The following is a 24,139-nucleotide window of genomic DNA, read 5'->3' on the forward strand; positions in this document are numbered from 1 at the left end:
GAAACTAGCTTGCAAAATTTTCGTGCTATTACCAACATTTTGTGGTGACAAAATGCAGGACAACAATATCTTCTTCCAAATTTGCATTCTTCTAGTCTTCTCTCAACTATCCTTGAACTTCTTCAAAGGTTGTCTGCTTTCCTCCTATTGTTACCTCCGTTCGTAGAGGAAAAACCGGCATGGAAGGTCAAGAGTGTGTTGGATGAGGGTTTTCCTTACTCAACACAGAGTCTACGCTATGACCATTTTGTTAACTGGATATTTTATTATCTACCAATTTTTAGAGAGTTTCTTCCATAAGCCGCTAGGTATCATTGATCTGCTTCTAATTCCTCGAAAGATCTCTTAGTAGTGCCATGAGTTCAGCAGCAGTGGGTTCTTGTTCCCCCATTCTATTAACTGAATGAGATTTTCTTCTCTTCCGGCTATAAACTCTCATTCACTGTCCACAAGCTATTAGGATGATTGGCTCTAATACCACTATAATGATCCTTTCCAGAAAGATAAATTGGTCGTACGGTGTGTTTTGTACCCTATGGGAAGGTCGTAGCGTAATGTGGAAGTAGGTTAAATAAACAAGAAAAACCATACGGTAGTGTATGCAGTAGGGTCGTACGGTAATTGAACATGGGCCGTACAAAAGTGTATCAAGGCTGTACGATAGTGTAGTAAGGTCGTACGGGCTGGAGGAGGAGGTTGTATGATGGTTGTGGAGGGAGTCATACGGTGATTAAGGAATGTCATACGGTGTCAAGACACAGAGTGGATGATGGAGGAATGTTTGTATAGTAGGATGGAAGGGTGTATGAAGCTGAGAGATCCAAAGGGTGATGGTACGGTGGAGAAGAGTGATGGAACAAATGCTAATATGCACACAAACGAAATCCAACACAAGAAATTGGACTTCAATGGAGAGCATGAATATTTTCTAATAAGAATATTGATTAGATTTGCCATATCCAAACCAATAAATACACAAACGGAATAGGGTGAGGGTTAAAGCCCACCGAAACTGGAGTAAGGCAAGTAGGGAAGGTCTTTCACTTTCGAAATGACAAACAATACTGAACTCCAACAGGAATTCCTTGTACAAAGAAATAATCCAAATAGCCTACCAACTACTACCTATATGCCATGCTTAAATACCCATTAGAGAAACTTTCCGAGGGTTTACAACGATAGCCGACAATCACACGTACCTATGGAAACAATTAAATAAAAATGGATCCGAGATATACTAAATTAATTGGCCCATTAACAAAGGTTTGATTAATTATTTATTTTATGATGGGAACATTACATCTATGCTATTTCATTTCTTTTATAATATGCATTCAAATTACTCTCCAATGGTTCGAACCATAGTTCCAAAAATCACGGCGATTCACGTGACTCACGCGATTCGGTGATTCGATTCAAGCCAAACGATTTTTTGTGAATTAGTGAATCGAATCAGCGATAAAGGGTTTATGAAATAAGTTACTAACTAAATTTCAAGGGTTTTTTAAATTTGCCGATTCGTGGCCGATTCATGATTCGATTCGACCTTGCCAATTCTGATTCTTGTTACTTTGGTTCGAACCAATAAACGGTCGCTCCTTGGTATGGCGTGTTTGTGTCTGTTCAAATCAGCATTCTGAAAAGGCATGATAAGGATTTAGTTTTAGTTTTTTTTTTTTTCAAACAAGCAATGTGACTCTGTGCTCATTAGCCTAGGTTTGACGTTGACTTGATATGTAATGGCATTCACGCATGCAATTATTTTATGATTTATCTCCTTAATATTTTCTCCTTCGCTCTTTGTTTCCAAGACCAATGTGTGATTTTAATATGAGACCCACATAGGCTATTGTGGTGCTTGTATTTTTGTAACTCGTAATGTTGTCTTTTCAATTTGTTGAGGTGGCATTTTTTTTTCTTTTTATCTTGTTCTCCTTTATTTGCTACCATCTCATTCCACCCCGTATAATTGGACATGGAGACATGTAAAATTACTCTCTCGAGGATCCTTTTTTTTATTGCTATGCTCCCTCTTTGAGTTATATAGTAGTATTGATATTTTAATTTTTCCGTTCACACTGTTATCCAAGGTCTAACAACAAGTTATGCTGGGCTAGATATAGATGCCTTCCATGGCAGTTTCAAAATGTAAGATTTCTGCAATGCTAATCAGTGAGAAGCCCATGTACTTTGCTGGGCAGTCACGCACCCATTGCTAGTCTGGAGCCCACATGAAGTTCTGGAAATGCAATCTCCACATGTCACACAAGTCATTCAAATCCAAAAGACAAGGTAGATACTCCAATGGATGCTCTGATTAATGAAATCGCTGCCACAAAGATATATGACTATGTTGATCAAAATGATGTATGAGACTGCCAATATAGAAGTATGCTTCCACAAAGGTATATGAGTTGATATGCAGATCACAGATGCTGCCACTCATAAATTAGTTGCAGGTTTTGCTTTACGGTTCTGAAATAATAATATTGGTCTTCGATAATCAGCGGGAATGCATACTCGGGTATATTGTTGACTATAATTTGAAAGCCCTCAAATGTCTCCCTTTAGTACGCTATAGAAATTTGATGATATATATCTCTGCCACTTGTAAACTGGAGGATATCAGAAGTGTAGAGGATGTTCCACTTAGATAATATGTTAGGCTATGATGAGTCTAAGTGTCATCTCAGTTGCATTAGATTCATGTATTTATTATCTACCTAGTATTAGCAAGGATTTGGACGAAGTTTAGTGGGATCATGATGGATGCAAATTGAGGATGAAGAGTGTAATTATTATAAAAAATAAATCCTTGGCTTAAGTTGTCAAGTCATTCAGAGCATATAAGGTGAGTTCTTCATAGGCAGTACCTTCTAGTTAGAGAGCCGCATCAGGAGATACTAGTGCAAGCACTTTAAAGTTAACTTTAAAAGATGTTCATGTGCAACTTGGCCAAAGTTGTTTTGAGTTATTGCTTGTAAATTTTGTAAAGTGTCAACTTTGAGTCAAACTTTTAGTTTTTAGTTAAGGAGTTGACTTTTATTTGATACAGTTAGAATTTAAGGTTGAATCTTGTACAAGTTAGAGTTAGTTTTAGGAATGTGCTTGTAACTTACCAACTCTAACTTTGTTAGTTACTAACCTAGAATTAGTTATTATGAAGAGGCCTATAAATGCAATGAAAGGGTCATGTCAAAGGACTGTTGGACATGTTATGATTTGGAGATAAAATTTTGATGTGGAGTATAAATTCATTTTGAATCAATTTAAAGCATTTTTGGGAGTAATATTAATCATGATGTTTATTCTAGAGTTTAAATTAGTATTTATCATATGAGAGTGCTACTATCTTTTTCTGATTTCTATTCCAAATAATAGAAGCTATTGTCATCTTCTCCGCATGTTTTCCTTTGGTAGCTTAGGGATGTATGTGAAGTACTTCAAGGCAGATTTTCAGCATTGAAGATCCTCATGCATAGTGTGGATTCTTTGATATTGGAATTGAAATAAGTAATGTCCAAAGATTTTTGATGATTGTTAGCATATTCAGTGTCAAAAACCTCAAAGGGAAAAATTACTTTTCACTTAATGTTATTTATCTTAAAGTCTAAAATGAAAATCAGACAAGGGAGCTGCTTCTCTACATGCAGAGGAAGATCATCAAGGTGATCTCTCCAACTGTGGAGGAATACTTTGTTGCTGATTCCATTAAGCCAAAATTCATAGATTTTGAAAGTGACAAATCTGTTTACTGACAAACCCAAAACAGGAACATGCATAGGATATGTTGACATCAATGACAATCATTAATGAGAACACCATGAATAGCATCAACTTTACATTGTAACAGGGGCTTTGTAGACTGGGCTAATATTAGATCTCACACGTAGGCAACTACTTGGTGACTACCCTCTTAAAAACTCAACTGAATATTTGCCTATACAATCAACAATATAAATTTAAATGACAAAATATATTTTCTACAATCATGAAGTTAAATTCTATTTTATTTTCTGTCTACATCTCTATGCTATGGAAGTGCCCTTGAGCTTTATTTATTTTTTCCTCTTTTTGTACAAATTTTTATGTTTTTTGAAAATTCATTTTTCTCCAAAAGAAACTTATACTTGAGGCTTCCAAATTATTTTCTTTAGAATGAGTTTTGGTCCTGTGTAAAAAGTCATGCTTGATTTTATTGCATCCTTTATCTCTAGCACAATTATTGAATTTTGGATAGTCAAAACAGACAACATTTCTTGTAGCCTAGATAAAGAAGAAGAAATGATAGGCATGTTCATGCTATATCTGTCCTTTTATGCACAAAGATACACATAGGATACTGCTTTTATGACACACAAAGTAATATAGAGCAAAATGGCTTCAAAACATACATGATTTACTTCCTTGTGACTCCTAATTTAATCAATTTTGGAGTTTTGAAAATTAGGCATTAGCTTTGTCTAGAAAGCTTCAACAAGGTTGTATTCTATGTTTACAAGTTTCATGCTAGGTTTGACAAACTGCTTAAAAGTAGAATGTGATATTTATGTTTTAAAGTAAATCTGGCTTTAAAGGAGAGTTTTTTAAAGCATTTTCAACTTTTTAACCATGAGTGCAATATGTGGGAATAGCAGCTGTAATTGCTTCATTATAAACTTGAATGTCTTGATCCTCTTCACTAGTGATCTCATTCTTTGTAGATTCTACACTTGGGACCTTGAAATATCCTTAAATAAATACTTCATTTGCTATCTTTACCCCTTTATTTATGGCTCTGGCTCTTTGGCATTTGGCCATTTCAGAGTCTCTGAGTACAGACATTTTATGGAACTCAAGGAGGATTGGCTCTTAGGAGGATTAATGTATTGAAAACTAATAAATTACAGATAACAGGAGTAGGAACTAACAGAAATAATCAATCAGATCTCAAGTAGACTCCCAACAGAACACAATGTTTTCAGGAATTCCCTATGTCAAGTCAGTAGAGGTCAAACTTTCTTACTATGGCTTTGATTCCAATCAATATCTAGAGCAATGCAACTAGACTGAGGTGGACTGACAATGATGGAGGCTAATGGTTGAATTGTTATGGCTTCTAATTTTAACAATAAAATAGATTATTAGGGATTTCTTCAATATGACTAGCAATTCATTTACTCTCTAGACTTGAAGCACAATAGAAGAACAAACTATTGCATGTGGACTAAATCCCTCATAAATGTAAAGAAAGTTTACACATAGATGATGAAAATGAATTTTTCTTTCCAAAGGTATCTTTTTTGCATGGATGAGACTGCGTTCTTGTTTCATGTACCTAGTCCCAGTATAGTCAGATGGAATCAGTGAAGAATTATGTTCTTAACACCATTCTTTTTACCAAAGTTTAGGCATTGAATAAGGACTCTCAATTTAGCGATATTTTCATAACTAATCCCAAGCTTATTTTACAAATGGATTACTGATCTTAGAAGTTTCTTTCTACTAAGCTATACCATACAGTTAACTTTAACCTGCTTTGCAAATTTTCTTATGATTTTTGCTGGGGCCTGTTTGAAAGATTGTCTTTTAATAATCTGTGTTACACTTTGTGTTTCATTGTATTTATATGAGAGAATAAATTCCCTATGAGGAATTTGTTCACTCATTGTTAATGTAATAGATTATATTTTGATTAAATGGAGATTAATAACATACTTATGCTAGTATTTTGTCATGATAACATTGGGGAACGTCAAGAATCATAATGTGTTCATAGTTATACTGATATATTGAAAACTCTTTTTTTATACCTATTTTACAAGCATCTCGCTTTAATTCTATTATAGAAATTTTCATTTGAATTCTTTGAAGTGCTTGATTTTTAAATGTTCCATTTAACTAACAATTCTTTATGTATTATTTCTTAGCTTTTACTACATCCTTGGGTGAGAGGGGATTCTGCTAAGCAAGAACCTATGGATATAGAGATTGTTTCTCGTTTACAAAGTTTCAATGCTCGTCGCAAATTTCGTGCTGCAGCAATAGCGAGTGTTTGGGGCAGTAAAATTTTCCTAAGAACCAAGAAATTAAAGTCTTTATTAGGATCTCATGATCTTACTCAAGAGGAGCTTGTCAAATTGCAAAATCTGTTTAGGAAAATGTGAGTTTTTCCTCCTATAAATATATTAAATTGCACATTGATAATTAAAGGATGAATTTATGAGTGTAAAAATAGAAATACATCTGTATGGGCATCATTTGATTTCTGTTATGTCTTCAATCAGACACTTCTAGGAAATGAATGATTTATCAAATGTGCAAATTGAAACAGTTGTTTATTGACCAATGTATATGTTAAATTCTGGCAGATTAGCAGTAATGCAATATTGTAAACCCTTGTAAATCAAATCTATACTTCTAAACAAATGTAAACCCTCATAATGCTGGTATATGAATCCTCAAATGCAATATATAAAGGGGCTCCAAATGATGTGTCAAATATATCAAATATGATTATGATTGATATCAAATGAAAAGTATCTCTACATCTTCAAATGGTTCTAATAAAACTACAACTACAACAAGTACTTCTAATGATGATGATGAAATCAGTTCTGAAAATGTTTGTGAAATTTCCTTTGAGAATATTGGTGAGAAAAGTACATCTAAGTTTGCAAAATGAACTCATCTTGAACAACAAATAATTGGTAATAAAGACAATGGAATTTAAACAAGGAAAAAGGGTGTCAAAAATTATAATGAAGCTTATTCGTCTTTAGTCTCAGAAATGGAACCTAAAACATATAAGCAAGCTAGTACTGACTATAATTGGTGTTACCAAATTTTCACCTACCAACTCAATTAGGTAGAGCCTTTGTGTCACAAGTCAAAAAGATACATTTTAATTTATTCTATATCATATGCTATGCAATAATTTGAACTACTATTTGCGGAATAACTATTGCATTTTATGAAGGAAAGAATACAATGTGAAATACCATATACTAAAAGTTCTTTTTTGAAAATATAATAACTTATTTATCAAATATTGTTCAAATGCTGCACACAAGCCATGAAACTACCCAGAAACGAATTCATCACTTTGAACTCAAAGAACACATGCACGCGTGTAAAGAAAAATCATAAATGAAAAGTGGGGCCAATCATTGCCTAAATGACTGGCTGGCATGTTGATGGCTCTGATGATTCCCGCTGTCCCATGTTCTTGCTTCCTTGCTGCCCTATATTCTGAAAGTAAAAAACAAGAGGGGTGTTAGATCCAATGGATCTAAGTAATTACTAGTTCCACTTCACACCTATGCCCCACACATGCATACATACTTTAAATCAAAGTTCAGATTTATTTTTAACAAGTTTGTTTCTTGTGTAGTAATCTTATCTATCAGTGGCTTGTGGACATAAATGTGACTCCCACATGGGTTCGAGTTAAACACGAGTACAATATTATAGGGATATGTATTCATTTTGTATGAAACCTTTTATTGTTTTGGATCACGACAAAGGAACAACTGTACTGTTTAAGGGACAATTCTTTTGATTTTGAAACTTTACAGTTGGTTACAATCATCAATCAACTTTGGATCAGCAACATCAGGTATGGGCATAATAGTTTCAAGCGAAGAGTTCTAAAAATGCAATCAACATGGGACAAAATAAGGTGAAGGACCACAACTTGGAACTTTTAAGGTAGGTCTAATGAGGCAACTAAATTGAAAAGGGTTTCCAAGACACATGCAGAAAGCAATGGATTCTTGTAGTGGTTGGGATGGAACTTTAGGGGAATGAAAAGGCCAATGAAATACCAGAGATAATGTTTGAAAGCAATGGCCATGGCAGTCACAGAAAAAATTATATTTGGCAATGGAAAAGGTACTTTTTTGTCTTGTTCTCTAGTTTTGTTGTTTATGTTGGTATGAAGACACAAGAACATCTTTAATAGCAAGTTACAACCATTTGAAGAGCATGCAAAATATATGATACAAGGTGACAGCCATACCATAGTCAATAATAAGTGTTAGTGTAAATAATTAATTATTATTGCACTTAAGTTTACTTAGGTTAATGCATTATCATATAAGTTGTCATGTAGACACCTAGGAGTATGTGTAGTCATATGAGTTGTTTTGTTGACAACATAGGAGTTTGCATATTCATCTGAGTTGTCATGTTGATAACACAGTTATTTGCACTCCAATTGAGCACATGGTGTCTACAACATCTCTTTATGAGATACACCTATGTAAACTTATCCTCTCATCATCGCACAAACTTCTGTGCTCAATGGAGGATAATCCACTCTTGATGGACATGTGCTTAGTTGTGAGGCTTATTACTTTGCCGACTCCTAGTCATTCTAAATGCCTTTATATATAGGCACTTCTAGTGTGTATTCATTTGATATCCATTATTATTTTGATCATTATTGAGATTCTTATTTGATCATCATTGAGATTCTTATTTGATCATCATTAGTCTCTCTTGTGCTATTGATTGAGCTTCTTGGTCTTGGTGTTGAATTATTGCCTTAGAAAAATTCTTATATGGTATCAGAGCTTAGGGAGCTTCATTTCATAGCGGTTAGAGAGCTTTTTTTTGCTTCATCTGGAGGGTCATGATTCAGATTCAGAGTATCCACAGAAAATGGGAGCATTTTGAGCAAGATCTGACCTCACCATTGCGTCCGAGTGGCCGTTTCCATAAATGTTGACTATAAATTTGCCTATGTCGAGCAAATGTAAAATCTTAGGCAAAATCTTGGCAGTACGGATTTAAGTTTTTTTTAATAAAAAAAAATATTTTTAATTATTTTTCTGAAATCTGCATATATTCTGTCATTATTTGAAGATGTAGAAATTTGGCATTATTTTGCACCTATTTTCAAATCTCTGTTATTTTATTCTACAAAATTGTGGCAAATATTTTTTGCAAATTGGACTTGGAAGCCCGATTTGCCATTTTGAAGGATTATTAGTACTGCGGTACGGTAACCCAGATCTGCAAATTGGCGAGCCCGATCCATTGTTTGAGCATAGAAATTGGCAGTTGTTTGGGCATCGATCTCATCATTGGAGGCTGAATGAGCCTTTCTTAGCAACAGAGCTCACATAGCCTAGCACAAGGTGAACAACGACGTTGGCAAGAGCGGAAGAACCTACATCAACATCAATCTCCAGGTAATTCTCTCCTTTTAGGTACTTGCAAGTCAAGGCTTTTCCAAGCAGGCATGCTGCGTGGTTTCCGACTGTAGTGCGGACGATCCACGGCCCTCTCACAATGCGATTTAACAGCTTAAAGTAAAGACCCTGGTGCCAAACCCTCGTTTATGGTGTATTAGAACATGGCGCTATGGTGCTCGCTGCGCCCTGGAACTTGAATATTTACGGCTAGAATGAAAGTTTCCAGTGGCACTTTGCCTGAATCCTGCGCCTTTCGGAGTGCCGCCATTACACGGTTGACTAAGCGCACAAGAACATTGTCCAGGCAATTTTTGGATCGAAGACAATCCATTCCAAGTCGACTCATCAGCCATTCCGCCACAGGAACTTTCTGCTTCTTGCTCAGATAGTCTTTACCCCGAACGGTAAAGAGCCCTCCCAGCGGCGAAGACCAGCCATTTACACCACTCTCAAGTTCCAACTGCTGTAGTGGCCCGATCTAGTGTCTAGTTACGCTGCACTACATTGTGAGATTTTGAGCTCCTCCCAAGTAGTGATCCGTTAACTCCAAACTCCATCGACTCGAAACCATCATTTTAGGCATTCTCCTCTGGTACAAAAATGGTTCAAACTTCGATGCCTAGACCCCTTGGTGGATAAATAGCGGGGCACTTGCACTTGATTGGTAAATTTTATTAAATTTTTTGACATTTCCATCAATTCTTGTCAAGTAAAGTTTGACTAGTGTTCAAGTGTCACAGGATCCTTGGTGGTCTTTTATTTTTTTGCCTTGACAGGACCCAAACCGTCAAATTTATGCTCATGCTTTGCTAACGTCATCAGCTACTTGAGAATTGGACCCCTCACCACATTGATTTTTAGTTTGGTAGTCCGACTTCACAGGGCCATATCTCAGTCATTCGGCCTCCAAATCATGTACCATTTTTTTTAATTTGGGCTAGAATTTCCTAAATTTTTCAATGGTGCTATTATTTTCTGGTTCTGATGCTCAGATTTTTCAAAAGAATCAGTTTTTGGTGACTGTACCTATCCAATCCTGCATTTTGCAACTTCAAATTCTTCGTACGGGCTCATCTAGACACTTATTCAGGTTTTTTTTTTTTTGAAAGTGCATAATTTTTCATCTACTTTCCAGATCTGCAATTAGATTATAGGCTTGTGTCGACAGAAATACCACTTTCAGAAATAAGTCCTTTTTTTACATTGTATTGCTTTGATCAAACTTCAAAATTGTTGTATATCTGAGCAACATTGCTAAGTACCAAATTTGAACTCCAAGAGGAGGTTGTAAATAGAAAAATTGGAAGTCCACTTAGGCCCTAAATTGGCAAGTGGCTATTGTAATCACACTAAGTATAAAGTGCCTAAAGCATTCATTTGGGGGGGGGGGGTTGATTGATGAAAAAGGGGGGGATGTCTCTTAGTGTTGTGTGCTTTTCTTCTTCTTGTTATCTTTCTTTCCTTGCATTATGGGAAACATTAAGGTTCCAAAATTAACACGACATAATTATACCACATGTTCAATTAAAAAATGGTGTGAATTAATGAATGAAGAAGTTTCTCAATATGTAGATGGATCTCTTCCTAAACCCACAAGTGATAAAGTAGCTCAAAGTGATATCTATGCTTGGGAATTGGCAGATAGAAAAGCCCTAGGAATCATTAGGTTAGGGGTTGATGATAAGATCCTCTATCAGATCATAAAATATGATACATCCAAGGAAACTTGGGATGCCCTTAAAAAGCTACATGGGAAAGTGACTGAGGAGGATGTCTACATGATTGAAGATGAACTTATCTCCCTAGATCCTAAGAACTTTGATTCCATCCAGGATTTTATCATTAAGGTGAATGAGTTGAGAACAAAACTTAATGATTTTGGTAGTCCCATTAAGGATGCAAGGTTGATTTATCTAATTCAGAATAAGCTTCCATCAGACTACTCCACATTTGCCGCTTCTTTCAACACCTCAAAGGCTACCTTAGGGGCTTCTTATAAGAAACTCACTTTTGATGACTATGCCCAGTTGTTAGAGGATGAACAAGCTAAGTTGATAACAATGGGGATTCTCAAGTCTTCAAAGTCTAAGGCATTGGTGGCTAACAATGAGAGCTCCAAAAATCCAACCGGTGAAAGTTCAAACAAAGGCAAGGGCAAAAAGAAGTGGAAAGATAACAAACAAAGGGACACAGAAAAGTCAACACCTAAATCAAATCAACAACAAGGCAAGTCTTCACCTAATACCAACAAAAAGGGGGACAATAATCAGGAAAAGAACTGTGCCTATTGCAAAAGAATTGGTCATAATGAACATCAGTGTTATCACAAGTAGATTGATGAATTGAAAAACATCATGAAGAAGCACAATGTTCCATTGCCTAATGCTTATAAGGGGTCTTCATCTTCCGATTCTAAGAGAAAAGGGAAAGCTTTACTCACAAACACTATCAGTTAGGGAGAATGGATTATTGACTTAGATGCCACACATCACATGGGTGCTTCAAAGAAAGATTTTTCTTCTATGACACCCTCAGAGGTACCTCACATCTTTGTAGGAGATGATACTAAAGTGGAAGTTGAAGGAAAAGGTGAAGTTGAGATGGAAAGTGGAGCGCTCAAGGATGTTCTCTATGTTCCTAATCTTACCTTGAACCTTCTTTCAGTCTACCAAATCACTCACTATGGAGGTGGAAATAAGGTTGAATTTCTTCCAGATTTAGTTGTTGTGAAAAGCATCAAAATTATTCTGTGGTTACAATAGGTGAAGCTAAACATGATTCAAGGCTTTCCACTTTCTCTTCCTTTGTGCCTAAATCTAATGCACAAGCCTTGATAATTCATACGAATACAGAAAGAAAATTGTGGCATGGGAGGTTTGGACATCTCAACTACATGTATCTTCAATAGCTTAGCAACAAGAACATGGTTCATGGTCTACCTCAAGTCCAGTTCTCAGATGGTGTTTGTTCAGGTTGTACACTTGGGAAGCATCCAAAAAAATGTTTGACAAGGGGAAGTCTTGGAGAGGACAAACTGTTCTTCAACTAGTTTATAGTGATGTGGTGGGCCCATTTCTAGTGCCATCATTTGGAAAGTCTCACTATGCACTCACCTTAATTGATGACTACTCTCGCTATACTTGGGTATTCTTCATGGCTCATAAGAATGAAGTGTTTGAAAGATTTCTCACCTTCAAGGCTCAAGTAGAAAAGTAGTCAGGGAAAGCCATCAAAGTTCTTCGAATTGATAATGGAAGGGAGTATGTGAACTCAAGACTTATAGACTTTTGTACTCAAGAGGGAATTGACCTTCAACATTCAATACCATACACTCCACAATAGAATGGTATTGCCAAAAGGAAGAACAAAACCCTCAAGGAGATGACCACTTGCATGCTATTACATAAGTGTCTTGATCAAGTTTTTTGGGCTGAAGCAATGAATTGTGCAAATTACATCCAGAATAGGAGTCTTTATAAAGCTTTGGATGGAGTAACTCCTTTTGAAGCTTGGCATGGAAGGAAACCTACTATAAAGCACTTTAGAGTCTTTGGATGTCCAACATGGGCACAAATACCTCCACAGAAATGCAAGGCATTGGAAACTCAAAGTAAACCTTGCATCTTTGTTGGTTATGCGGACTCTCATAAAGCCTACAAGTTAATGGATCCAGAGACATGAATTTTTCTATGAGAGGAGTGTACACTTTGAAGAAAGCTGTCCAAGCTTTACTTCTTCAACTCCTCCTTCCTGCTTCATTGAAGAGAGTAACAGCGATGACAGTGACTTGGAAGATGTTTGTCCATGACCCAAACAGAGGCATCAGATAGATGAGGTTGAGGAAATTCCTTCTACTTCTACATCTTCTTCCACTAGACCTAAATGGGCTCAATAGACATTGAATGCAACAGGACCACTGGTATGGAATCCTTCAGATACTAGGAGTACAAGATCACAACTCACTCCCTCATGCTTATATTGCAATTGCTTCCAATCCTCAATCATTCAAAGAAGTTTTAGGAATTCCAGAATGGGATACAACAATGGAGGAAGAATATAATTCTCTTATGAGAAATAACACATGGAACTTAGTCTCTCTTCCTAAGGGAAGAAAATTGGATCGGTGTAAGCGGATCTATCGAATCAAGTTTGCAGCGGATGAAAGCCTGGATAAGTATAAGGCAAAACTTGTTGCAAAAGGTTTCTCTCAAGTGCCTGGTATTGACTACACTAAGACCTTTGCCCCAGTTGCAAAAATGAACTCCATTTGTTTGACACTAGCTATAGCTGCAACTCAGAGATGGGTTGTTCATTAGATGGATGTGAAGAGTACATTCTTGAATGGTGATCTTCATGAGGAGATTCATATGGAGCAGCCAAAGGGCTTCATTCAGGATTCTACTTTGGTTTGCAAGTTGAAAAAGTCTATCTATGGACTAAAACAAGCTCCAAGAGCTTGGTATGCCAAGATGGATTCTTTCCTTCTCCCAGTAGGGTTCACCAGATGTCATTTAGATCTGAATGTCTACATTCTTCACTAGGATGATTCTCACTTGCTACTTGTGCTTTATGTAGATGACTTAATCATTACAAGGAGTACAACATCCATCATTGATAGTGTCAAGTCTATGTTGCAATACATATTTTCCATTACCGACTTGGGTCTACTTCATTACTTCCTTGGTATTGAGATGCAACAGTCTTCATCAGGGATCACATTATCACAACCCAAGTATGTTCTTGATCTACTTGCTCGATTTCACATGAGTGATTGCAAGGCTGCATCTACTCCATTCTTTCAGGTGTTAAAGTTAGAAGCAAAGTGTTCCACTCCACTTGTTGATGCTACTTTGTATGCACAGTTGGTTGGAAGTCTTATCTACTTGACACATACATGCCCTGACATATCCTTTGCAATTGGCATGGTTTCTCACTTCATGCAAGAGCCACATGAACTTCACTGGAAGGCATCCAAACGCATCTTACACTATATCTAGGGTACACATACATATGAGATATGCTATGCAGTTGGTACTGGACTACAATTAGTGGGTTATACAGACTCAGACTATGTAGGGGATCTTGATTCTTGCAAATGCACTTTAGGATACATGTTTCATCTTGGTTCCGATCCCATTTGTTGGCAGAGTAAAAAGCAAAACACTATTGCTCTTTCATCTACTGAGGCTAAGTATCAAGGAGTTGTCACTGCGGCTACAGAAGCCATTTGGTTACAGCATATTCTAGAGGAGTTTGGTTTTGACATACCTAGACCTACAGTCATACATTGTGATAATCAGAGTGCCATTGAAATCTTAAAACATCTAGTGCAGCATCAACGCACAAAACACATTGAGGTTCATATGCACTACATCAGAGAGCAGGTCATTATATTGTAGTATTGTCCTACAGAACAACAGATTGCAGATATCTGCACCAAGCCCTTCACTGAGGTCAAGTATCTTCATTTGCGAGATCTCTTGGGGGTGCGAGATTTTTCATTTGGGGGGTCACATGACTCTTCTCTTCTTTATTGTACTTATCTCTCTTTTTGAGGAAGGGTTTTTCCCATGAGTTTTTTCCTCTTTCTCCGTTTTCAGAGAGATTGCATTGCATTTGTACATGGGTACCTAACATGGCCTCGTAGTCGGGACCCATCATAGCTTTTGTGAGTTTAAGTGCATTCCCCTAAGTTGCACTTAAAGGGGAGTTTTAGTGTAAATAATTAATTATTATTACATTTACTTAAGTTTATTTAGGTTAATGCATTATCATATTAGTTGTCATGTAGATACCTAGGAGTATCCGTAGTCATATGTGTTGTCTTGTTGACAACATAGGAGTTTGCATATTCATCTGAGTTGTCATATTGACAACACAGTTGTTTACACTCCAATTGAGCACATGTTGTCTACAACATTTCTTTATGAGATACACCTATGTAAACTTATCCTCTCATCATAGCACAAACTCTTGTTCTCATCCTCTCATCATCGCACAAACTCCTGTGCTCAATGGAGGATAATCCACTCTTGGTGGACATGTGCTTAGTTGTGAGGCTTATCACTTTGCTAACTCCTAGTCATTCTAGATGCTTTTATATACAGGCACTTCTAGTATGTATTCATCTAATATCTATTATTATTTTGATCATTATTGAGATTCTCATTTGATCATCATTAGTCTCTCTTGTGCTATCTATTGAGCTTCTTGGTCTTGGTGTTGAATTATTGCCTTAGGCAAATTCTTACAATAAGGGAAAATGACTAGTATAGTGTAATCAACGCATCTTGATTCTCCTAGGAAGCACATTTTGGGCCTGTGGGTTCCTAGTTAATTGGGTTCTTGGGTTCCAAATTCTCCTAACAATGATGTTCTATATTTTTTGATAGTCAAGGAATTAGTAAGAGCATAGACATTCATATCCTTATTGTTAAACATTGTTACCATATTTTTAAAAAAGGAAAATAATGAGCTTATATAATGTAGTGTAGAGATAAACATCAAAACGTGGTACTACTCAAAGCTATAAAACACAGATATTATAGCTTTTTTCAACATATAGAAGAAGATTTAAAAGTCACCAAATTATAGAATCGTTCCAATCTTCCAAGTGTTTTAGCAGGGATTGTAGAGCTATAACAATAGGAGTCCTCCCCCTTTTTTAATGAACATGGTGATGATCCAATCCAAGAAATTCATAGTAAAGATTACAAATATCGTCGAGCCAAAAGGAGGGTTTCAGATTTCAAGTTCAAACAACATAAAAAATCAGCAATCTTTTTTTAAAAACTCATTTTTATAATAGAAATTAACAAGAAAATATTCCTAATAGAAAACCCTCCAGCTAGGGTTTGAACTTAATGACCCAAGATTTTTTTACTAATTTTAAGTCTTAGGTGATTGGTAATCTGTAGAACGTTGACGGCCATAGGAAAGTTAAAAGAAAATGAAAGAAGATACAAACATGATTGTATAAATTTCCTACAAAAATTTCCAGAATCTTTCAATAAAAATTGTTGGAAATGCTCACCTTTTTTACAAGTGCTGAGGAGGAGAGCTAAAAATGTTTGAAATGTTGTTGTTTGAACCCCAAAAGTGACCACAAATCCAACAACAAAACAAAGAAGGATGTATTGAAACAATTGATTAATTGTGTATTGTCTTTGATGTTACACAAAATGTCATATCATTATCAATCAGTGTATGCTGAGCTCACTTGGGCATTGAAGACAGTTTTTTGTCGCTACTGAGCAATCTAGAGTTTGCCTAGTTCAGAAGGCAGTATCTACCAAGTTCACTCGGGCGTCAAAGGAAAGTTTGAGGAAGATGAGTGTTAATCAAGTTGACTCGGTTAATGAAGGAAATGTTGGATGGAACTAGTGTTGACCGAGTTCACTTGGTTACCAAAAGAACTTTGCTAGTATGCAGCGTTGACCGAGTTTCAATTGGTTAACATAGGAAAATCATTTCTAAGTTAGTGTCTACCAAGTAGGCTCGGCTAATGAAGGATTTTCTTATTATGGCATATTGAGTCCAATTGATTTATCTGATGGTTCTAGCCGACTGAGAAGATGAATAGTAATTATTCTAAGTTGTATTTGAGCTGACTTGACAAAATGAAAGATATAAATAAAAGGTCAAGTTGTGGGCTAGAATGTGTGAATTGTGTAAGAATGTGAATGCATGGAAGATTTTGAAGATCTAATGATGCAATGAGAAGGCGAATTAGAAGGATAAGCAGAATATCCGTGTGAAGTTGAAAGGATACGTTCGATTAAGAAGGATCAAGTATAAGAGCTAGAATTGAGATCTGTAATCAATAGTTCAGTTGCATCAAAATCAAGTCATGTCATTGTTACTCTCTAACCATTGTAGCAGTGATCTAAATCTCTTAACAGAGTTGGCTTAACAACTATTTGTAAATCCTCTAACTAAATGGCAATTCTATTGAATTGTCAAAAGACCTCTAACAAGGCCACTCTTAATAGGGTGATTAAATCCTCTAACAGGGTCACACCTAACAGTGTGTTTTGTAATCTTTAATAGGTTTGGCTTCTAACAAGGCTCACTTCAGAAGAGTGAAAATAGTAACTAGTTGCAATTGGTCGTCTTTCCCAAATTGGGTTTCCACGTTAAATCCTGATGTCAAATATGTTCATGCTATTTCTTTTCTGTGCTTGCAACTAAGTTAAATTATTAAGTAATCACAGATAACATATTAAGATTTGCATGTTAAGTAATTACCGAGCAATTATAGAGTTTACAGAGTTACAACATTTCCTTGTTTGCCAACATTAGCAGAATTATTTTGTAATGACATCTAAGGGATTTGGGATTTATTTTTGGAGTAACTGATTCACCCCTCCCCTCTTAGTTACTCCTCTTATATTTCCAACAGGATGTTCATTGTTCAAGCACATTGAAGCACGAAGCACCCTTAATGGGTTCAAACTACAAAAAATTCCTCCAACCCTCATGGTTGTGGTTTAACAATTAGCAAAAGCCCTTTGGGAAAACTTCTACAAACTCTTGTAGATCCTTTCATGGTCATCTTCAAAAATGAACACATAAAATGCCCAATTCAAGGTTTTTTCCTTCAAAAATCCTTGTTTTTCCATCATGGCAGCGTTTCCATTTGAGCTCCAAAAATTTGACATTTTGCAAATGTGATGCCTTTTGAGCAATTAAGGGTATCTAAGAGTTTTCTAGATGCCTCTCGACATTTTTAGGATGTTTTTTCGTATCCTAAGTCCAAATAAATACCAACCCACACTCTACATTTAAGTAATGTTCTATTTGTTAAAACATTTTAAAGCCTTAGGATGGTAAATATATGACTTTTTAAAAAGGTTTAAAATACATATTTTATTATTATCACCAAATAATATTTATTATAATATATATAGTTTATTTTTTATAAATATTAATTAAATTAATGATATTATTAAGTGGTTTTTTTATCACTTAATAACTATTATTAATGCACTTAATATTTATTTATATATATATATATATATATTATTAATCAAAGAAAAGTATTAAACGATTTATAATTTATTTATCTAATTAATATTTTTGTTATTGATTAGATAAATGAATTGGAAATCATTTAATATTGGTGATAAAATAATCAGATATTTATTTTACCTTTAAAAAGTCAAATAAGGGTATTTTGCAAAGTTATGACAAAAGTCATAGTGATGGGATGGCTAAAGTTGGAAAGTTATTGAATTTCAGAGACTTTTTTATGGGTTTCTTGAGGGATGAGACTGCCTTTATGAGGGGCCTTTATGATGATATTTTGGAGCCATGACTTTTGAGCCACATTTTTTCCTTTTTAAAGTCTTTTAAGGGGCTCAAAATTGACCTTGTAGATTGAATTTGACCTAGGAGTTATTGCTCTCTTAAATGTAATTGGATGGACAAAGTCATAAGTATGAGCTGAAGGCTCATTTGTAAAGGGTTCTAGCTTTATGCAAGTGCATCTTTTGGAGTGATCTTTCTTGAGTCCTTCATAGTATATTTTTAATTTTCTTTATGACTCAGTTTTATGAGGGTATTATTGTGTCACCATTGAAGCTTGAATAAAGAACAGATTGGAAGCCATTTTTGAGTTCACTTTGTTGTATGCAAGTCACTGTTTTGATGTTGTTTTTTTTATTCATTTTAGGTCCTTAAGTGAATGTCTCGGTTTTTAGCATCTGGAAGTGAATATTTGATACACAGATAGGTTGTAAGTTTTGAGTCTTACTTCATTTCATATTGTTGATTATGAATATTATTATTCTTGTTAACATTTGTTTAAGGTCAATCCTTCGTATAAAGAGCTTGTATGCAGGTATTCTGATATCAATATTGTGCCAATACTAAACTGTTTTTAGAAAGGCTTCATTGTGTCAAGTTAGTATCCTTCTCATCTTCAGATTTGGTGCATCACCTTAAATTTTTTTTAATTTTAGTTTCCTTGTTAAGTATTTAAAGTTTATGCAAGAAATCTTTCTTATCCCTTTTCTAGCCAAGAATTTTACATTTCTACATTAATCTCAGCTGAAGTGTCAGATAGGAACTGGCCTAGAATCTAAAGATTAACTCCATTGTTGGTAACCCACTACTCAACAGTGTTTTTATGTTTCTTGGACTGAGTGAGTTTTAGAACTTAGTTAGGGTGCAACTTTTAGAGATAACAATTGGATCAACGCAATGAAAGAGGAACTAGCAGAAATTGAAAAGAATGAAACTTGAGAATTGATTCGTCGACTAGACTATAAAACTGTAATTTGTGCCAAATGGGTATTAAAAACCAAACTTAATGAAGATGGAAAAATTGTTAGAAACAAGGCTAGGCTTGTCTATAAAGGCTATGCTCAAATTGAAGGAGTAGATTTTGAGGAAACATTTTCTCCTATAGCCAAATTAGAAGTCCTTCGCATGTTTTAGCATTCTCATTATGTAAAAAATTTAAAGTTTGACAAATGGATGTAAAATCAACAATTGTGAATGGATTCCTAGAAGAAGTCTATATGGAACAGCATGAGGGACTTGTTTGTACAGGTAAAGAATATTATGTTTGCGGGTTCCAAAAGGCTTTGTATGGTCTTAAATAGGTACCGAGGGCTTGGTATTCTAGACTTGATGAGCATCTCTAGCAGCAAGGCTTTCATAGAGGCAGTACAGGTAGTAATCAATACTTCAAATTTGTTCAAGATCAGGTATTCATTATGGTTGTTTATGTCAATGATATAATATTTGGTGCAAATGATAATGTTTGCAATGATTTTGCTAATTAGATGCAGTCAAACTTTTTGAAATGTCTATGTTAGGTGAATTATCTTATTTCCTTGGTTTTCAAGTTTCTCAGTTAAAAGAGAGCATTTTCATATCACAAACTAAATATACTAAGGAGATGCTTAAGAAATTTCAAATGGACACTTGCAAACCTGCTAGTACTCCAATGATTATAGGGTGTAAGTTAAGATGATGAGTCTCTTACAATAGATCACACACAATATAGATCTATGATTGACAGTTTATATAACTGCTTCTAAACCCAACATTATGCAAGTAGTGTGTATGGTTGCTAGGTTTCAGGCCTCTCTAAAAAATTCTCATTTTAATGCTACTAAGCATTTTATCAAATACTTGTAGGGCACAATTGATTTTGGTTTATGGTATCCATAGAATATTAGATTCAAACTTGTCGCTTATACACATGCAGATTTGGATGGTAAATGCAATACTAAAGGTGGAGCTTTTCTCTTGGCAGATGTTGTGGTTTCACAACGCATGCCCCATTTCTCCTAGAAATGGGGACCCCCTAGTAAATTTTCTGTCTCCCAGACTCTTAGTCTGGAGTCTAGGTCACTTTTGGACTCCCCCAGGAATCTAGGTCAAGCCCCAGTCACTGATTGGGAAGTCCGGAGAAAAAATGAGTTTTTCTAATTTCCATGTGCTTAAGTACACACTAGCGCACATGTGCAAAGTGCACTAGTATGCACTCCATCCTCCAGAGGGTGCGCACCTACAAAGGTGTGCACTCGTGGAGACGCACATTAGGGCTCGAGGTTTATATAAGACCCTAGACCCCCTAAGAGCTCTTCACTTTGCTCTTACCTCCTTTGCACGCACCTTTGCACCCTTTCAAGTGCGCTACTTGTTTGATCTCCACCACTTCCTGATCTGCAAACAACAAAACCAAAGGTCAGAGCACCATGAAGGTGCCAACATGCGCACCTCTGCACTTCCCAAATCCTTTTGTAAACATTTTAAAGAACCTAAAATAAGACACTAACAATATAGGAAGGTGCACACATGTGCACCTCCCCAAGATGCGCATGTGTGCACCTTCCCTTATACTTCAAATAGTTAAAATTAAAACAAATGCAAACCTTCACAAGGCACTATGGAAGTGTGCACATGCGCACCTCAATTAGGTGCCCATGTGCGCACTTTTGTGCTTGTTAAAACAATCAAAACCTAAGTTAATCCCCTCAATTTGCATATGCATTGTGCATGTGCGCAGCTGCTCACAAAAGGCCAAATTGGGGCTAAATTAGCACTCTTGCGCATCTAAAAGGTTGTGCTAAGTGTGCTAAAGTGCATAGTAGGGCATTGACTAGTTTTGATTGCATTTTGATTGATTTTGACAAGTGTTGGAGTAAATTAGGGTTTGTTTTAGGTTAAATTTTAGCTTTCCGAGCTAAAGTTTCCTTTCTTGTGTAGATAAGATGGCGTCATCATCCTCTTCAATGGCGGAAAAGATAGCTCCAAAACCCTTATTATTCAAGTACCAAGGTGCACCAAGGAAATCCTAGTTTCAAGACGGGCATGCATATAAAACTCAGAGACACAAAACTCGGGCATATAAACTGGAACGCGTTCCTTACAATCTGTAACAAACCTAAAGAACGATCTGCAATGGTGTTCGCACTTATCTGGTTAGGCCTTGTTAACGCAACATCACATCTAACATTCGTCCAGTCCTCAGAACTCATAATGACTTGCAGAAAACTATGTGACCGAAGAGAAGGTTGTTAAGAGTGTTATAGGAGAGTTCTGGACCTCCGACCAAGAAACATTGAAAAGGTATTCCATCTTCCCAAGGCCGACCAATATTTGAAGATAACTTATGACTGAGCAGAAAGATGGTACCAGGAGAATTGAAAAGAGGCTAGAGGTTTAATTCAATCCTCTTTCCTAATTGACTGAACACCAGTAGGCCACAAAGTCAACAAAGTGGACATGACCAGGGGGTATATGAAGGATGACATTGGATATGTAATTGTACTTCTGAGCAGAGTCATGGAACTTCCTGCAGTAGGACACCTTCACACTTGGATGGTCCACTTTATTGAAATTATCAGGATGACAAAGATGTCAATTGATTGGGCTGCTATCCTTAGTGATAATTTACATGAGCAACTGGTAGCCGTGAAAGCCAATCCAAGATTCTATATGACATCATATATGGTGTACTTATTGGCTGCAAGAATCACAAATTACCCGGGCCTCTACAGGAAAGGGAGCATGTAGGATGCTAATGCTTGGCCCTATGTGGTGTATTCACAATTGGTGAAAAAGAAACTCTTAGAGCAGAGTGTGGAATACAGGGTGGTAAATGATGGCTTCATCTTCGCAATCATCAGATTCATAGAAGGTGATTATGCAAAAAGGATGTTAGTAGAAGCAACGGCTAGGATCACAGAGATTAGCGCTTACTACATTCAGTTTAAAACATTCACCTATCTTAGGGTAGCCTATACTCTAGAAAACCCAAAGAAGGTCGCAAAATATCCATCTGATAGGCTAATCTTGTTGGAGATTGCACGCTAACTCACTTCTGCATACAACAGAGTGAGAAGACAACATAAGAAAACATGGGTCTAGCCAATCACCATTGGTGTTGTTGAGGTCAAACAAAAGCAAGACATTATGACTTTTGATTCTGAGTGGGATCAATATCCCTTGGAAGAGTACAACTCCCCTTGCCCCTACTTCAACAACATCGGGATGGTACAACATCTGGCAAGGAAGCAGTTTGTGAATGAGGATGCATTAGAAGATTATTGGACGAATGCAGTAGATAACTATGATATCCGGATAAGGGATTATTGTAGGATGACTCTATATCTACCAGAAGAGGTGCTGAAGATAAAGATCCCTCTAAAGGCAGTGGAAAAAGATACTGAAGATATCTGAGATCCTTTATACAATAGGGACAAGATCTATGACCGACTTATAATGAACGCAAAAATAGGGAGAGATGAGAATGCAGATATCAATCATCAGGCTAGGCATATAGTCCAATTAACGAAGGAATGGATCGATGAAACCTTTTAGAATGGATCCAGTTCCTCAAGGTATTCCCCTACAAGCCACTGCACAGCCAATTAAAGGAAAGGGTGTGTTAGTAATTGTTACTAAAATTTTGCACATGTGTAAAATTTTAAGTATACATGTAGTGAAAATACAAAAGTGCTTTTCATTTCATTCAAACAATAGAAATGTCTTTTTATTTATTTACTTTCAAATATACATTGACGTTTTCAAATAATGAAATGAAATGATATGCTGAAAAGAAATGATCTCACACAAGCCGTGAGTATAGCTCATTATACTACATTTCTTTCATAAGGAAATACATGAACAAATACGTATGAACGAAAGAAATAAAGAGTAGAGATAATCAGTCATTACCTGTTGCTTTGACTGGTTATGAACTCTCTCCTTGGCGCACTCGTCCAGCTTCGAGCTTCACACTCTCCAACAGCTGCAAAAAGAAGAAAAACTGGTGTTAGATCCCGAAGGATCTAAGCAATGACTACCTATCTCTACAGCTATACATGCTCTATCTGTTGATGCACTTCATCATGACAAAATGCAAACTGAAAGAAATGAGACAAAAATCATTTGTGGGAGTCACGAGCCCGTGCTTGAACCCTACATGATATTTATGCTACAGGAAAATGTTTTAAAAAAAAAAGGTGAATGCATTTCTTAAAAGATGAACAGCTGCAATGACTTGTCATAATGTAATGTAATGTAATCTTTATTATGGAGTCACAGGGCAATGCATTTAAAAGATCTCCAATACAGCATGAAAATAGAAAAATAATGTGCAAAGAAAGAAGCATTAGAAATGAAACCCTCCATATAAATGCAGCTCTTAAGGAATTTGTGGAAAAGAGATTCGAACATAACATGGTAAAAGAAGGTAGAAAGAAAATGCACATACTAACTTCATTGTTACTTACTAACTTCATTGTTACTTTAAAAAGAGATTCCAGTAGATTTGAAGTTAAAGAAAATAAAGATGTTGATCTTAGTGGAACAAATAACAAAACCATGGATGCACGCCTGCGCTACTTTAAACAAGGATATGAATTACTGCATCAAATGGAATCATACATACACCAGGTTAGATCTTTGACATTGGATGTAAGGGTTTGGGAACTTTCTGT

General features: G+C 36.0%; 1 protein-coding gene and 1 pseudogene across 3 annotated transcripts in view; one reads left to right on the top strand and one right to left on the bottom strand.

The window, feature by feature from the left end:
- The window catches only part of LOC149536665 (calcium and calcium/calmodulin-dependent serine/threonine-protein kinase-like), a 232,273-nt gene that overhangs the window by 138,089 nt on the left and 70,045 nt on the right, over window positions 1-24,139 (top strand). For all 3 annotated transcript variants that reach the window (XM_089807066.1, XM_089807064.1, XM_089807065.1), the window contains exon 5: window positions 5,910-6,142. In XM_089807066.1, the coding sequence (XP_089663192.1) occupies window positions 5,910-6,142 (233 nt within the window). The remainder of the gene's footprint in view (window positions 1-5,909; window positions 6,143-24,139) is intronic.
- On the bottom strand, window positions 9,066-21,673 carry LOC149536668 (protein ENHANCED DISEASE RESISTANCE 2-like; annotated as a pseudogene).

This window comes from Cupressus sempervirens, chromosome 10, assembly GCF_028749045.1.
Source record: "Cupressus sempervirens isolate cs-2001-9-10 chromosome 10, ASM2874904v1, whole genome shotgun sequence".
Classification (NCBI taxonomy): domain Eukaryota; kingdom Viridiplantae; phylum Streptophyta; class Pinopsida; order Cupressales; family Cupressaceae; genus Cupressus; species Cupressus sempervirens.